Raw genomic sequence first — 16,726 nt, 5'->3', positions numbered from 1 at the left:
AAAGTGGGGGTATATGCCCTATGTCAGTCCCGGGGATTCTGTTAGGAGCTCAGGTAATGACTCAGGTGGAAAGACTGTATGATAAATTATTGTATCACTGTAAGCTATTTTGACATAATTGCCCTCCATTAGGTCAAGATTTCAGTGCCTTGTTCCTGAGGAATAAGGAGAAGGAGTTAAAACAGGTATTTGAGGAATGGGGTGCATGCTGAGGTGAATGGGATTGGTGTCTTAAGGAAGAAAGTCTGTATGGACCCCTCAAGCATACCCCAGAGGCACATAAACTTAAATCCAGGGCTGGTGGCCAATCGTTTCCGCAAAGATAGACACATCCTGATTCTCCAGAGTTGAAGTGGGGCATCTTTATAGAAAGGAAAGAGAAATTAAGGATATTGACAGTAGAAAGAGATAAAAAGATTGACAGAAGGGGCGCCTGGGTGGCTTAGTTGGTTAAGAAGCGCCTTTGGCTCAGGTCCTGGGATCCAGCTCTGCGTTAGGCTCCCTGCTCAGCGGGAAGCCTGCTTCTCCCACCCCTCTGCCTGCTGCTCTCCCGGCTTGTGCGTGCTCGCTCTCTCTATGTCAAATAAATAAATAAAATCTTAAAAAAAAAATTGACAGAGTTAAAAAAGGTAAATACGGGGAGAGAAGACTGTCTTCTAACAGATTACAGGATATCGTCAGTTTTGATAAGGTGGGGTGGAAAGGAAAGACTATTTACAAATAAGGAGGGGTTCCTCTCCTATTTAATTCATTCTCAAGCCGCCTCTCACGCATTCACTTTGACTACAGATAAGACTTTTATGGATGGGTTATTACTTCAAGCAGTACTATTGCTCTATGATTAAAGCAAGGGCCACATAATTTCGGAAGCAAGAAGATATAAGAACTCAAGAAACTGCCTGGGATCTCTCAGGACACGGAAGAAGGCAGGGGTCCTCAAAGCCTTGAGGGCTGACCAGGTAATCGCCACCCGTTTGAGGGCAGAAGGCTTTCTTTGAACATCTGTTTTCTTCTACTAGCTTTTCACTGGGCCAGAAATGACAAGCTCTGGGTCTAATGATGTTAGTCATGCTTTGTGCTGCTGGTTTTTTCTACTCGAACTATGCATTTCTTTCTTCTCTGTCTGTAAAGAGCATTGCCTTTGGTGTCAGCACCGGGTTAAATCTTGGCTGTGAAATCTAGCAGCTGTGAAACTTTGGGAGAGTTCCTTAATCTCAATGAAGTGTGTGTTTTCATGTGTAAAATAAGTTAATGATAACTACAAGGCAGCCTAGTTATGATTAGATTAGGTGACATGTGAACATCCAATGAATGTCAGTTTGTTAAGATCCACTTACAGGTTATTCCAAAAGATGCTCTACCTCCCTTCCCTCCAGATTGTTGGTTGGACAGAGAAGTCCTTGCTGTTTGTGTCTTAAGGGGGTTGGAGAACATTGAACATACCTCTATCACCTTCTGAAGGGAGGTTCGTTAGAGAAGTGCAGGGCTAATACAATGATGTAAAATGCTTGGGAGCGGGGGGTCCATCAAATCTTCATCGTTTGGTTTTCTTCTTTATTCACACTGTGTCGGACTGCTTACATGGACCTATGTAGATTATCCAGGAAAGTTTGAACATTATGTTCCATCATTCCTCTTAAACAATCTATTATTTGATAGTTAGAATATGTATTCTGATTGTTGGATCATAAAGCATGCTCAAGGGAAGATTCAATGAATTACTCATCCTAATAATTTTTAGGAAAAAAATCTTGGACCCAATCATATGCTTACACTAAAATAAATACCAGATGGACGAAAATAAAAGAAAATATGGGTAGATATTTTAATCTTATGTGGATGGTAATGACACATTTTTCTGATATAAAGTCCAAATGTTTAAAGGAGAAGGTAAATATGACAATTTTTGAAATTTTCAGTGTGACAAAAGATATAAAAAAGAATCTTAGAACACTGAAAAAACAAAATTAAATTTAAAAAGAAATACAAACTATTTTAGTATTAATATTAAAATATTTAATATAAAATATTTAAAATTAATATTAATATTAAGGTATTAATATTAAAATATTGATAATATATGAAAGACAACAAATGCACAAAAATGGCCCTAAAGATTTCTGAGAAAAAAGATAACAAACAGGAAAAATGTGCAAAGGTATAAACCAAAAATTTAACAAAAAAATTTAAAAATTGAATCAATCATTATATAAAAAGATCTTCAACTTTTTATATATCTTGAAAATTTTTTAAATTATTAATTTAAGTAATATAATTATGAATATTTTTAAAATACTAGACAGTGAGATTTTTCTTACGCCAAAATTAGCAAGAAAAAAAATGGATAAATTGGGTGTTCCTTGAAGTCTGGGGGAACCAGCATTGCTGTCTATGTGCTATTACTGGAATGTATGGAACAGCCCATCCAGAAGGCATTTTAGCTAAGGGTATCAGTGTGACAACATGCACATTCTGTGAAGTCACAGCCCTGTGTACGTACATTTATACTAAAGAGAGAACCAAAACTGCATAATAGTTATTCAAGGGGAAGAAGGTTCATTACAGTTGATCAGTTTCTGAGCAAGAAAACCAGTTATCAGAATTCTATGAGTCGATTTATATAAAATGCTACACAAACCAACACATAGACATATATACATAGAAAGATGTCCATAAGCTACTCACTAAATTGTTTTTCTCTGGGAGATAGAATTTACTTCCTATTTTCCAGTTTGTCACGGATCTTTTAATAGTTCATGTACTGTCTGGTGATGGGGAAGATAATAAAGTCATTTTCTTTAAAAAAAATAAAATGTGGTTATCACCTACGCGTGAAGGAAAAAGGGTTGACCGGAGTCAGGGTATCTAGTTGTAGCTGTGTGACAAGGAACAAGCCACTTAATACCCATAGACCTCGGGTCCTCTCATCTGTAAAATGTGGGTATTGGACCATATATGCCCTTTTAATGCTAACACAGACAAATTCGCTCTTGGGACTGACTTGATTTGATTGAGTTGACTCAATAGAAAGTCCATTACTGCCCCATCTGTGCGAAAGCGTGCCTTAGGCGCCCTCTTCTGGTCCTTCTGAGAATATCAGGAATAGGCTCTTCGCAATGGACCAAATGCCTTCTTCCAGACTACTAAACTCTTCAACCCAACACAGTTAGGTCTCTGGCGCTGGACCAGAGGCCTTGCAGGTGACATAGATTAAATACCCCTAATATCTACAGTTATCTTGAGAGTCCCTTGATTGTATAATCTGGGTTAATCCAGAAAATTATTTTTTTTTCCTCCGTATGCGATTTGCCATCTAAATTCCTGGGTCTGTCTCACCTACTGTGTTCAGATTGCAGATTCAAGCAAATCCAGGAACTTCGAGGGAAAACTCACAAGGTCTCTGAGACCCTTACAGGAGAGGTTTCCAAAGCACTTCAGCTTCTCCGGAGAAGAGGAAGATGACCCCCCAAAGCATGCGTCTGTTCCTACTGCTGAGCTGCGTAGCCAGCACTGAAGTCCTGGGAGGTGAGTATCAGTCATTCACTGGAAGTGAGCTGACAGCCAGTGTTCATGCAGCACACTGGCTCAGCCCTCCACTCGTCCCACATGATGTTTAGGTGCCACAGGCAATAGATATCAAAGACAGGAACGAAGGACAAGGTCATGTGGGGAAAATCACAAGGACTGTAGAATCAAACAAATCCAACCTCGTGTGGTTGTGAGCCATAGAGAAATTATCAACTCAGTGTCAGTTATGATCATTATTTTACAAGTTTCTGGTGAAGGGTGGAGATAATGTATTTAAAGCATCTGTTACCTAGCAGTTGGTGAGCGAGAACTAGAATTAGAGCTCCCCAACATTCATGCATCGTTTTCCCATTTGAACATACCAGCAATTTTGGTTTGCAAGGGACTTAAAGCCTCATTGGAGAGATGGGTCCTACACCATGTAGACCCAGAATCAAGTACAAAGTAACATGTCAACAAGGTAGGAATCAATACCCTAAGATCTTCCAGCAGAGAAAGCAGGAAGAAAACTATACACATGAGCTAAAAATACGTATCATAGAACATCCAAAATGGAAAGAAATGGAATGTGGGCACATCTTGTATAATGCCTTTATTGTGTTTACAAAGAAGCTGAGGCCCAAAGGAAGTCAGGACTTGCCCAAGATCACATAGCAAGATTACATGATATTCTGGCTCCCGGTCTGGGGTGCCTCTCATAGTCCCATGTGGCTCTGTGAGGAAAACCATGCCTGAGCATGTATATAACCTGGGGAATACTTTGGCCAAGGGGAGATGCATTGGGAGGACAAAGGAAGAGAAGCAGTGTTCTTCAGGCCTCATGGGTGTCCGTGGCTCAAGGTCTGTGTCCCCTTTCTGCTCAAAGGCTCTCTGACCTCTACCCCACACCGACTGCCAGCCACCAGTTCTCTCAATCTTTATGGCTGCTCCGCACCTGGGGGATTCAGCCACTTTCTCTGAGCCATGCAAGAGTATGAAAGAAGCAGCCCCCAAGCCCTCCTGTGGAGCCACCTAACCAGAGAGTTAGAGTCCTGTTGTTTCTGGTTCTGGCTGCCCTGCAGGGACTTGAAATTCACCCAAGCTAAACCCTGTGAGTGAGAAACCAATCGCCCTGCTCTGGGACTTCACTAAAGCTCTCTGGTTTCTGTCCCTCAGAGGTGATAGAACCAGGACATGCCCACCGGTCCCTCCACTGCTCCTCTACAGATCCTGCTTCCCGCTGTAGAGACTTTCTGGGATTGCTGCATAGGAAGATCCAGCTGCATAAGGCTGTGGGGCTAGGTCACTAGAGCCCTCCGTGCTAGCCAGAGTAGGAAGCTTATCTAAAAGCATAGGAAGTCTGGGTGCCTGGGTGGCTCAGCTGGTTAAGCCACTGCCTTCGGCTCAGGTCCTGATCTGGGAATCCCAGGATCGAGTCCTGCATCAGACTCTATGCTCAGCAGGGAGTCTGCTTCTCCCTCTGACCCTCCCCGCTCTCGTGCTTTCTCGTGCACTCTCTCTCTCTCAAATAAATAAATAAAATCTTTAAAAAAAAAAAAAAAGGCATAGTTAGTCCCTAGGGATTTATAGGCACGGATGAAATAAAACCAGAGAATGGGACAAACAAGGGACGGGGGTGTCATTTGAGTGGGGAGAGATGAAAGGCTCGCTGTGTGGCAACAATCTGTGGATATCGTCTAGGAGCAGGAGGAGCCCTGCACTCATGTCTAGCCTTGGAGCATAGCCACAGGGTTCAAACGTACTAGCCTAGCATTCCCTTCATCATCTAGGCCCTCTGCATTGCCAGTCATCTCCTTGCTTCCTGAACCTTCAGATATGGTGACATGGCCCCCTCACTAAGGCAACTAGCAGGAAGAGATTGTGCTTCTCTCTGTCACAGTTTCCTTAGCTTCCAGGCTTAATGATTCCCCTTGTCCTTCCCACCGTGCTTGTCTGAAAGATCCCCTCTACTCAAGGCAGACTTCAGTGTTCACTCTTGCTCTGCAATCTTGTGAGCTTCTGACCCCATTCCTCGGCTCACCCTCTTGGCCTCACATGCCCCTTCACTACTGACTCACAGCCCAGCTCACCCATCTTCGATTCTGTCCAAGTTGCTATCTAACCTGTCCTGTGTAACTCTGGCCCAAAGCACCACTCCTTCCTTGTAATGCCTAAAACTGCCAACTTGTGCTCCTAGTCCACTCTGGTGCTGCCTCGAATTGTGGCTGTTTGACCTTAGGACCAAAGTGAGGATTCTGCCAGTTGCTGAGTATGTCTATTCCAATGGTGCATTCCATAACCGGGAAAAAATCACAGGGTGGGCTGAGGGTCCCACCGGGCCTGCCGTCTAAAACTCCATGGTCACCTGAGCCTCCCTAAGCTCTGCTCTGACAGACCACAGAGATTTTTGGAGTCTCCTGGATTAGTCTCCCAGTTCAGAACGAGTGTCCAGCGATCCTCAAAGAATCCAGTTGTCTCCTTTTCTCCAGTGCGCACTTAGCCTTATAAAGACCATAGTTCCCTTTGGGGAAGGCTGAAAGAAAGATTAACGGCACAAAGTTTGGGGAGCGTGGCAGGGTCCTTCCTCAGGCTACCCAGCCTCCCCATCATTCTGGAAACTTCACAGGGTGGGACGTGATTGTTTGTGCCATCCTAATTGGTGATGCCCTTTGATGTCTCTGCAGAAATCCTCATGAGACCCAGCTGTGCTCCTGGATGGTTTTACTATATGTCTAACTGCTATGGTTACTTCCGGAAACTGAGGAGCTGGCCCGAGGCTGAGGTAAGAAATCTTGCCCCATGCTTGGACAGGTACCTCTAAAGCCAGGGGCCACCCAGAGCTGCTGGTCTCATGTGACTCAAAATTAAGGGTCCTTCTGAGGAGACATTCTGAGGAGTCATGTGGCTGCTGAAATGGGGATAAGGAAGTCGTGTGTTCCTCTCATTCAGTTCCCAAAGCATTGCTGGGGCCTGTGCTCTATGCCCAGACCCTAGATGGACTGTCAAGACGTAAGAATGAACAAGAAAAAGCCATTACCCTCAAGGAGGTCACTGTCCAGAGGAAGGACAGAAATACACAAACAGGAGAATGAGAAGATAAAGACCTTTAGAAAGAATCATTGAATTGCTGTATCTGATTTACCAGAAAGACCAGGGTGCAGACAGGCCTGGGGCATGGTCTTCAGAAAGCCCTGACAGAAAGGGAAGCAGACTAAACAAATGGAAGGCTTCACTGTCTACACCACCCACAAAGGTACTGGTTTTGTTTCACTGAGGCTTTGTCTAGAAGATACCCAAGTAGCCACTTTACCTCAGAGGATTGTGGGGAGCCCATGCTGCTGTCTCTCTGGGTTGTGGTTGTTGAACTGATGTGATTAGTTGGGGGCACCTTATGGGAAAATGTGGTATGACCCGGGCCCAGAATGGCCTCAGAATTCTGTATATAACTAACTCAGCAATGACAGAGCACTTACCAAGTGATAGCTATCAGGAATACAAAGTCATCTGTGGCCTTAAAAAGTGCAGGATTGGGATGACTGGGTGGCTCAGTAGGTTAGGACCTGCCTTCAGCCACATCAGGCTCTCTGCTCAGCAGGGAGCCTGCTTTCCCCCCTCCCTCAACTCTGCCTGCCTCTCTGCCTACTTGTGATCTTCATCTGTTAGATGAATGGATAAATTCTTAAAAAAAAAAAAAAAAAGTGTAGGACCAGTGCAAGATTGTGTGGTATTTAAACAGAACATTTCCATGCAGTGTGATCATGACTAACTCTTCCAAGGTCACACCCAGAGTAACTAGTGGAACAAACCCAGGGAAGTCAGCCCTAATGCAATGCTTTCTGGGTTTACGTGCATGATAGTTACAGAGAGAGAGAGAGAGAGAGAGCGAGGAAGAAAGAGAGAGAGAGAACACTAAATGACGAAGGGGTTTCCCAGACACTGTTCGATGAAAGAAAGAAAGCTGATGGAGAGCAATGAACTTTTCCTCAATTCTTGAGAAGCAACTGGAAGAAATCTGGGAAGACCACCCATTCTGCCTGTCTCCAGAGATTCCAACACGGATTCTGCCAACACAAAGGGGAAGAAACCTGGAGGACTTGGGAGTAAAACAGACATGAGTTTCAATCCTAACAGTGCCTTACAAAGTTAAGTCATACCTCACTTGACTGGTTTTCTTGTTTTAAAATGGGGATGACAATTCACCCCATGGGCTTCTCAGAAGGATTCCTTAAAATAACTTCAAAGAGCCTATGGCACCTGCTAAGTACTCAGTTGAGGTTCTCAAGACAAAAACAGTCTACACGATTGATCTGGGGCCTTAGCAGAATTAACCGGTTACTCCTGATCAGAATGCAGAGAAAGTGCTGGAAAACTTTACCATGGCCACTGCTGCTAGCTTGACTAGTTGCCAGTACTGAGGGTCGATCTCAGTTCTTGAGAGCCCTGGTGTGAAGGGGACCATGAAAATGGTGGGTACATCTGATCTCGGACACGAGAGGCAGAGAGGTCTTGGTTCCAGGCCAAATTCTCTCACTAACAGGAGTTGGAACTTGGAGGAAAAGCTCACTGAACCACTTGGAGCCCGTTTCCCTTCTGTCCCAGGAATCTCTGGTGACTGGCAGTCTCAGTAAATGTTGACTGGTTCTCTGACTTCCAGGCCTCCCAAGTTCAAAAGTCAAATGAAGTTAGGGGTGTGGAAGCATTCTGGTGTTGTGAAGTGGTTGGCAAATGGGAGGCCAGCACAAACACTCAACTCTAACCACATCTCATCATGAGCAGGATACCAAAGGGAAGCACTGGAATAGCAACCACAGCCAAAGCCATGTTTTTATCCAATTACGTTGTATTAAATTAAGTTTTACCATGTACGCATCTTCTGTAACACAACCCCCAAAGAGCATGAAATATGTGGGTATCTCTATCTAGCTATAAGATACGTACATGTAAAAGTTTGTCTTATTTAATTGAACAGTAAGTTTCCGGTTAGGGAACGGTTAGGCCACGTCTTCCAGCCAATACCAGAAACAAAAGGGGATTATCATTCAGGAAGTGATAAGAAAAAATCCAGATCACATTCTCTTGAGTAGGAATGAAGGCAGCATCTTTGAAGAACAAGAATTTGGGATCAAAAAAGACATAGAGCAGTAAAACAAAATTGAGTCTGGAGCTGAGTTTTTAAAAAGTTGCAACAGAGAGATAAGATAGTTCCACGCTCCCACACCAACCCCTGGTCTGGTTTAACTGGGATAAAGATACTCAAAACCCCAACTAGATTACATCCTGTGGCTACTGCTCAGGACAAGCAAACAGACGGGCACATTAATCTAGAACCAGAAAGTCATGAACACGGGATCTTCAATTCTAAACCAATAACTGAGGCATCTCCCCACTCCTGGAGGGAGCATCATAGATTTTTGGACAATCCACACTATTCCTATTTGGTACCAGATAAAGATAATGTACAGAACACTGTTTACAATTTACAATGTACTATTCTTGTGCAAGATAGAGCCAGAATCATTTCATAATAATTTAATAAATAATAAATGATGTAAAATAGAATGGACATCGAACTTGGGAGTTATGTAGACCGGGGCTCTGTTCTTGGGCAACTCAGTCTGACACCCTTTTCTGATCATGCATTTCCACCATAAACTACAGGTGGGTTCTACTTCCTGAGATCGGCGTGAAGATTCAATGGGGGTAGCGTGTTGAGGTGCTCATCATTTTGGAGGTGCTCCATGAAGAGCACTGCCCTATTCTCTCTGGTGTGAGACGCATCCTTATCACGTCTAAACACCTCCGAAATCAGTGTTCCCTTAAAGAAAGTGGCACTGACTTTTTCTCTCTTGCTTTTCTAGTGGAACATGAAACAAAGGGCACATTTTATAATCAGTGATTTCTTAGGTTTGTTGAAATGCAGAATTAGAATATCTAATTATAGCCATTATATCCCTCCACAAGTCCATTGTGTAGCAGAGTGATTTACTTCTTCAACTTCACAGATAAGCATTGTGAGCCTCAGAGAGGTCATGTGACTTGTCAAGGTCACATACAGTAACTTGAGGCAAGACCAGGAGGACCCCAGGCACGTCCACGGACCCTAAAGCTCACGACCTTGCCTCCAGCTGCCTCTTCCTCTGAGACTCCACGCTTGGGGCAATTGTGTTTTCTCCTCTGGAGACAGGCAGAATCACGGGGTGTAGATCTCAACTTCTGGAGCAGGTGGGGCTGCGCACTCCCTGTCGCTTGGTGCCCTGGGGTTCTGGGGTGAGGATGACGCTTTTAAAACTCAAGAGGTGATGAGCACTACATCCGGCCCACAGATCGAGTGTCAGTCCTATGGAAACGGAGCCCACCTGGTGTCTCTCCAGAATGAAAACGAAGCCTCCATGGTAGCGAACTACATAAGTGGCTACCAAAGAATCCAGCCTGTATGGATCGGCCTGCACGACCCAGAAAAGGTAACCTCAGACTTGGCCCACAGAGGCCCCCTGCAGAAAGCCGGATAGATAGTCCCTAGCCTGGGAAATGGCCTCCAGCCCTACTGACAGGGCCGTGGGTTGTGGGTCTCCTTCAGTCACTGCCTCCAATCCATAGAGGCCAAAGCCTCAAGCTGTGGGTCTCCCTTCTGTCCCTCTGTGGAGGAAATTATTTCAGTGGCATCGTTTTATAGAACTTCTATCTAAATAAATTCCTTCCAAATCTTAGAACATTCCATGACCGGCTTTTCAGAGCCTTAAAAAAAGTTTGTAAGTATATATAGGTATATATACCTATATATGTGTACACACACACTACACATGCACACATGCACACACACACCCCTGTTAGGGGACCCAGCTTACTAATACTCATTAGATCTTGAGTTAAAGTTAGGAACTTTCAGCCAAGCGTTTTCCTAGATGCTACTGTGTTTTTCATGTCATCCATAACTTTTTTCACTGGACCCTGGTTTCACTTTCCATCACTACTTCCTTGTAAAGAATGGCATGTGAGGTCTTTGGGCTGGTTGCAGAGGTATGTGGGACCTGCAGTTTACAGATTCTTCGTGGCACTTCTATCATTAGCCCAAACAGACATCAGAAACGCAAGAAGAAATCTCCTGTTTCTTGCCAAAACTTTGCCATAGATGTTGCCAGTATTTTATACAATTCATTATACATTTTTATGTATTCACATTGCTATCAATCAGAACTCTCTCCTTCAGAGTCCAGACAAATATTTACATCTATTTATACCAGATGTGTTTTGGTAATTTACTTTTCTACATTCATAACTGAAGAGAGTAAATAGCTCATAAAACCCTTTAAAAATTGTGCAATGTCTCTAGTTATCAAAGAAATGCAAGTTAAAATAGCAATGTAACTTCACTTGTCAGATCACAAAGCTTTTGCTTAATTATTCAATGTATTAATTATTAAGCTTACCCTTAATGCCTACTATTTTTAGGGATATAAAGAAATTGTCCAGTAGATGGGGATTTAAATTCCTACAACTGAAAAGTGCTTGGAAAGTAGTTTGACCATATATATCAGTACCCTCAACAAATGATGTCCTTTAACCTCTTCATTCTGCTTCTGGGTTTCTATCCTAAGAAGTAAGTTTAAGTACAGAAACAGCTCCAGAAACAAAGTTGTTCATGGCAGTATTCTTTATAATGGGAGTAAATTGGAAACAATGTAACTATCATCAACAGAATTAAGGCAAATTCTAGTACATCATTACTATCTAAAAAAGTTTAGGAAGCAAGATGCACCATTGAAGAGGTATTTTCAAGATCATCTCATATGTTAGCATGCAAAAATACTGTGATCCAGAAAAATGTTTACACCAGAAGGAAATAGGCCAAAACATTGGCGTTTTCCTCTCACTGACTAAGTGGGGTGAGTTTTCCATGTTCCATTCCGGTGCACATTTCTGGGCTTCCCCAGTTTTTGCAGTGACACATTTTTACAAGTTTCCAAATGGCTGGAGGGGAGCGCCCAGCAGGGAGGCCTGCAGACTAACTGTCTTACATCTCTGGTCACCGGCAGAGACAGCAGTGGCAGTGGATTGATGGAGCCTTGGATACATACCGGAGCTGGTCTGGAGCATTCCAGCGTGGGAACAAGTACTGTGCAGGGATGAGCTCCAAGACCGGTAAGTTCTCCTGCACTGCCCGTTGCCTCTTCCTGAATCCCAGCTCCTGCGCTTCACCTATAAGAGCAAAATTGGAAGCCACTCCCCATTCCCCCATCTGCACCAGCAACTCCGTTTCTACAGGACAGTGGTCTTGCCGTGGACATGGTGGACCAACCTTCAGCCAGCTGTGACCACTTCATAACCATGGCCATACCCAAGGTCCAGCTGTTCAGTTATCTACTTAATACGTTTTTTAAATCCACTCACTTTCCCCTTAAATACATTTATTTTTAAATCCTACTATATTCAAGCCATAAGTGAGAAAGACATCACACTGTAGGAAACCCAGACTACTGGGTACAAAAATAGAGGACCCTTTGCCGGCTTCTTGATGGTTAGGGGTGCCCGGGAGACCTCCTCTTTGCCTGAATTCTGCCCTTTTGTATGTTGCCCTGAGTTTTGTCCCCAAAGTGCAGGGCCCAGAACCTCAGAGGCAGGCTGCGCAAATTCATATGAGTCTCCTTCTTTCTCTTGTCTGCTTTCATTCCTTGCTTTTTATGTTAATAGAGTTTTGGGGGCCTCTGGGTGGCTCAGTGGATTAAACCTCTACCTTCAGCTCAAGTCATGATCTCAGGGTCCTGGGATCAAGCCCTACATCAGGCTCTTTGCTCAGCAGGGAGCCTGCTTCCCCCTCTGTCTCTACCTGCCTTTCTGCCTACTTGTGATCTCTCTCTGTCAAATTTTAAAAATAAATAAATAAATAGAGTAGAGTTTTCGACCTTTGTACCTATGACATTTGGGGCTGGATAACTCTTCGTAATGAAGGCTGTCATCGTAGGTTTAGGATACCCTGGTCTCTAATCATTAGACCTCAGTAGAACCGCCCTTCCCACCACAAGTTGTTTCCACCAAAAATGTCTCCAGACATTGCTAAATGTCCCTTAGGGGCAAAATCGCTCATATTTGAGAACCACAGCAGGTAAGTGGTATGGAAGATCTCCGTTGTAAAACAAGAAAACAGATTATCAAAGATAAAAGAGGCTACTTGATGCCAAAGACAACATCCCGGTGGATTTAAAAGGTCCCAAGGTGTCACCAGGACACCCCTCCAGGCAGGAAGTCGGCCTGGGAAAGGCCTGGACGGAGGACTCAGGGACATGAGGCAGTGGCTCTCGTATGAGGAATAAAGCTTATGTGCACAAAAAAGAGCGGGAAAACTTTCCTACAGCAAAGGGTGAATGGTAGACGGAAGGCACAAACTCTGAGGCCAAGTCTAGACCCTTCCTGATAAGAGGGTCTCCTCACTGATGAAGGAAGGACTCCTCACAGACTTGCAGAGAACACAACCACTGCTGTGAAAGACTCAGGACAGCCCAGATGGAAGAAACACAAGTGAGACCAATAGGTAGAAGCCAACAAAATGTGGATTTCTGTCTAAATTAAAGGAAAAATTTTTGAACAATTAGCACTACCCAAAAATCGAATGGGCTACCCCCAGGAAGTAGTGAGAATCCCATCACTAGAGTTAACCAAGGGAAAGTGGACAACTGTAGCTGCTAAAAGTGCTTCTAAAGAAGGTCCAGGGTGCAAGGAGAATCGATTGAGGAACACTTTTAAAATACAAATTCTAGGCATCATTTTGGACCTACAATATCTGCAACTCTAGGGCTGCAGGCTGGACCAGCTTTGGGGAAGCCATGGACCAGATACCCTCCAGAGTCCTTCTCCTGACTGAGATTTCAACAGGACCAAGTTCTCAAACCCAAGTCTTTCCCATTGGTCCACGTCCACAGGGGCAAGTTTCTAGGAACGAAGCCACTTGAGTGGGACCCGGAAACCTAACGTCCTCCTGAGAACACTGATCTTTCAGACTCTCTTCCTTTCCCGGGCTCGTTCAGCCCAGCTCTGAGTGGCCAGAAGTGCTCAAGCCAGAAGAACACAAGGAACAAAACAAGGATTAGTGAGGGCGCCTGGGTGGCTCAGTGGGTTAAGCCGCTGCCTTCGGCTCAGGTCATGATCTCAGGATCCTGGGATTGAGTCCCTCGCATCGGGCTCTCTGCTCAGCAGGGAGCTTCCTCTTCTCTTTCTCTCTGCCTGCCTCTCTGCCTACTTGTGATCTCTCTCTGTCAAATAAATAAATAAAATCTTAAAAAACAAAACAAAACAAGGATTAACGAGAAACTGGTGGAGTGGTGGAGGAGAGAATTTTAGAGAGCCTTCCCCTGGTGCCATCAGTGTCACTTTATATTTGTCTAACAGATTTAGCCCCACCAACTCGAGGGCTGAATATTTTCTTTAAGACACAAAAGACTGATGTAAGACTAATGCATCAAAACACAGCCAAACACACACATCCCATGTGTGATGGGACTGGTTCCTCTGTTCTATCTATTCTGAATGACCCTTCTGGGGCATTTTGTCCCACTGGTTCTTCTCCACCACCACCACCACCACCCCGACTCCCTTTCTGCAGCACAGTGGAACTCTCTTATGACTCTGGCAAATTGCACTTCCCAGTGCTTTCTGACATTTCTACTGGTCCTCTCTGACACATTTAATAACGATAATGAGGGTGTAACTATTCAGAGAGAAATTTCATATCCACTGGAGTTGGGGTCAAGATCATGGGCTCTGCATTCTGAATGCCTGGGGTGGGATTGCAGTTCCTCCATATAGCACTGTGACCTGGAGCAGAGTTCCTACTTCTCTGTGCCTCAGTCGCCCCGCCATAAAAAGGGCAAACCAAGAGTACAAATTATCTGAATACGTACAAGGGGAGGTGCTTCTCCCAGTGTAGGGTAAGCTCATGGTTCTCGCAACCTGGAGGGGAGGGCTGTGGTCGCCTCCACACGCTTCTCTGGTGTTGAGGAAGGAGGAGGCACCAGGGCGGGAACCGCAGGTCAGAGGCAGGCAGACGTCCAGACTCCCTCTGTGCGGCACACACCACGCCGTGACTGAGCGACTCTGTGCGTGACCACAGCTGAAACGCTCCTCAAAGATGTTTCGCTTTCAAAAGACTACCTCCTCCTTGTTCTGGGTTCTTCTTCATAAAGGGATGGCCTGTGGGCCGTGACTGGCTCTGCAGCTTCCAATTCTTTGATTTTCAAACAGGCGTTGCTTAGTGCCTCAGCTGTGAACTTGGGAGAAATCACCGTCACATCCTCACAGCACCCTGTTTCAAACACAAAGGACACCCACTTTTTGTGGATTCATGTCAAGCTCTGCCTTCCCTCTGAAGGGATGCTGGCATGGGGCTTCTGCAATTGACATTTAAATTGTTTTTCTTTCTGGGAACAAAGTTAATACCGGTAGGACTGTCTGGTTCTCCAGAGACAGAAGTTACAGGATGCACATGTAGACAGAGAGATTTCTTTCAAGGACGTGGATCCTGAGATCATTGGGGCTGGCAGAGCTGATGTGTACAGGGCGGGCCCCGCAACTAGAGACCCCCACAACCACTCACGTCATGGTGCTGCATCGGAGGCACTTTGGACGCAGAATTCTTTGCTCCTTGAAACTCCGTCTTTTTACTGGATGATTCTCCGCATTATGGAGGGTTGTCTGCTTTACTCAGAGTCAACTAATTTAAATACTGATCACAGCTTAAAAAAATAATCCCTCACAGTCACATGGAGACTGGTGTTTGTCCCAACACCCGGGAACACACCCCAGCCCAGCGACACATGAAATGAACCATGGCAGTAACTTCCCCGGTGTTCCGGGCAAAACCCTCCGGTGACGCGGGTCCATGCAGTACAGATCCAGATGGGTTTCACTGTTTGTTTATTGTCTTACAGATTTTTTGACCTGGGAGAGCAGTGAATGCAGCAACCGCCAGCACTTCGTGTGCAAATACCGGCCATAGAACATGCTTCAAGGCTGTGCCCACATCGTGCAAGCCCCGGTCCCCTTCCCTGTGTGCGCTGGCTGCATCTCACCGTCATCTCAGCGTAAACACAGCAGCTGGGGCTCCTGTTGCACTCACTGTTCTAGGTTTATGAGGGGCCAAGTCCTCAACACTGGTATGACAGTGGCTTTTAGCTCTAAAGTCACCCTGGGATGTATCTCCATGGTCCTCTGCTTTCCTCCTCCACACAGCAGGTTGTCTCAGAGTGGGGAGGGAACTGGTGAAGTAACCGGGAGTTGGATGGTCAGGGGTAAAGGTTTGAAGACAGGAGGAGGAACCTCAGGAATGAGCCTCCAGCCCCCTTCAGCTTCTGCACCCCTCTGCCCTTTCTCTAGTGCCCACGTTCTCCTGCTCAGACACCTGCTCAGTTTTCCTTCGCCATGGGGAATCTTTACTGGTAGAGTCCCTATTAGGCTGACATGGACCATCAATTCCAGGGCCATCTTTTAATAAATAGCTGACTGCATAGAAGATCGCTCTGTTCCACTTCGGCAGCAATGGGAATGAAAAAGTGAAATAAGACTCAGAAAACATACGCATGTGTTTCTTCATTTCCTTCCTCAAAGTCCCTGCCTTTTCTCAGAATAGCCCCCCTCCAACCTACCCCAGCTGCAGCCCTGGTCTGACCAGAGGAGAGAAGGAGGCCATGTGCATAACCAACCTCTATGTGGGGGTGAATGGGTGGGGTTTATTTAAGCATGAGTACAGCAACTGAGGAGGGAAGACAAGAATCACAGCTGGTGCCTGGAGCCACCTTGGGCCTGATGTTCCCCTCTCCTCAGCCACTAACAGCCCCATCACCTTGCTCAAGTCTCTGCCTGGTGAGGTTTGAGATCCCCTATGAGAGGCTGCCCCAATACTCAAAAGGTAATTTTTCCCTCATACAGATTTGTGACTCCCTAAATCAGGAATCTACTTGGCCATGTAAGAAGAAATGATATGGACTTGACAATTACAGAAAATGTGGCTTTGATGTGATCATGCCTGCATTTCTTAGAAGCACCAGAGAGGAGAGGACGTGTGGCCACGCAGTTCAGGCTAGGTGGATGGCCACTGGCTTCCCTCCTGTTGCTCTGCCAACCCGTCAACACGGAGTCTTACACCCGAAACTGAGAATGCTCCCCTGCTCCCCTGGAACCTTAGCAGGCTGAGACCAGCTGTCACATGCTGGCTCAGAGAAGAGGGCAAGGA

General features: G+C 45.2%; 1 protein-coding gene across 1 annotated transcript; it reads left to right on the top strand.

Annotated features, from left to right (window-relative positions):
- The first annotated feature begins 800 nt into the window (after nt 1–800).
- Nucleotides 801–16,070, top strand: REG4 (regenerating family member 4). Its single transcript, XM_059137752.1, has 6 exons — nt 801–959; nt 3,350–3,525; nt 6,192–6,289; nt 9,831–9,968; nt 11,541–11,646; nt 15,426–16,070. The coding sequence occupies exons 2-6, from the start codon at nt 3,459–3,461 to the stop codon at nt 15,491–15,493; spliced, it is 477 nt and encodes a 158-aa protein (XP_058993735.1). The 5' UTR covers nt 801–959; nt 3,350–3,458; the 3' UTR covers nt 15,494–16,070.
- Nucleotides 16,071–16,726: the final 656 nt, after the last annotated feature.

Source organism: Mustela lutreola, chromosome 10 (assembly GCF_030435805.1).
Source record: "Mustela lutreola isolate mMusLut2 chromosome 10, mMusLut2.pri, whole genome shotgun sequence".
In the NCBI taxonomy this organism is placed as follows: domain Eukaryota; kingdom Metazoa; phylum Chordata; class Mammalia; order Carnivora; family Mustelidae; genus Mustela; species Mustela lutreola.
Note: the sequence above shows the minus strand (reverse complement) of the source record. Positions and strands in the feature narration are given on the sequence as shown.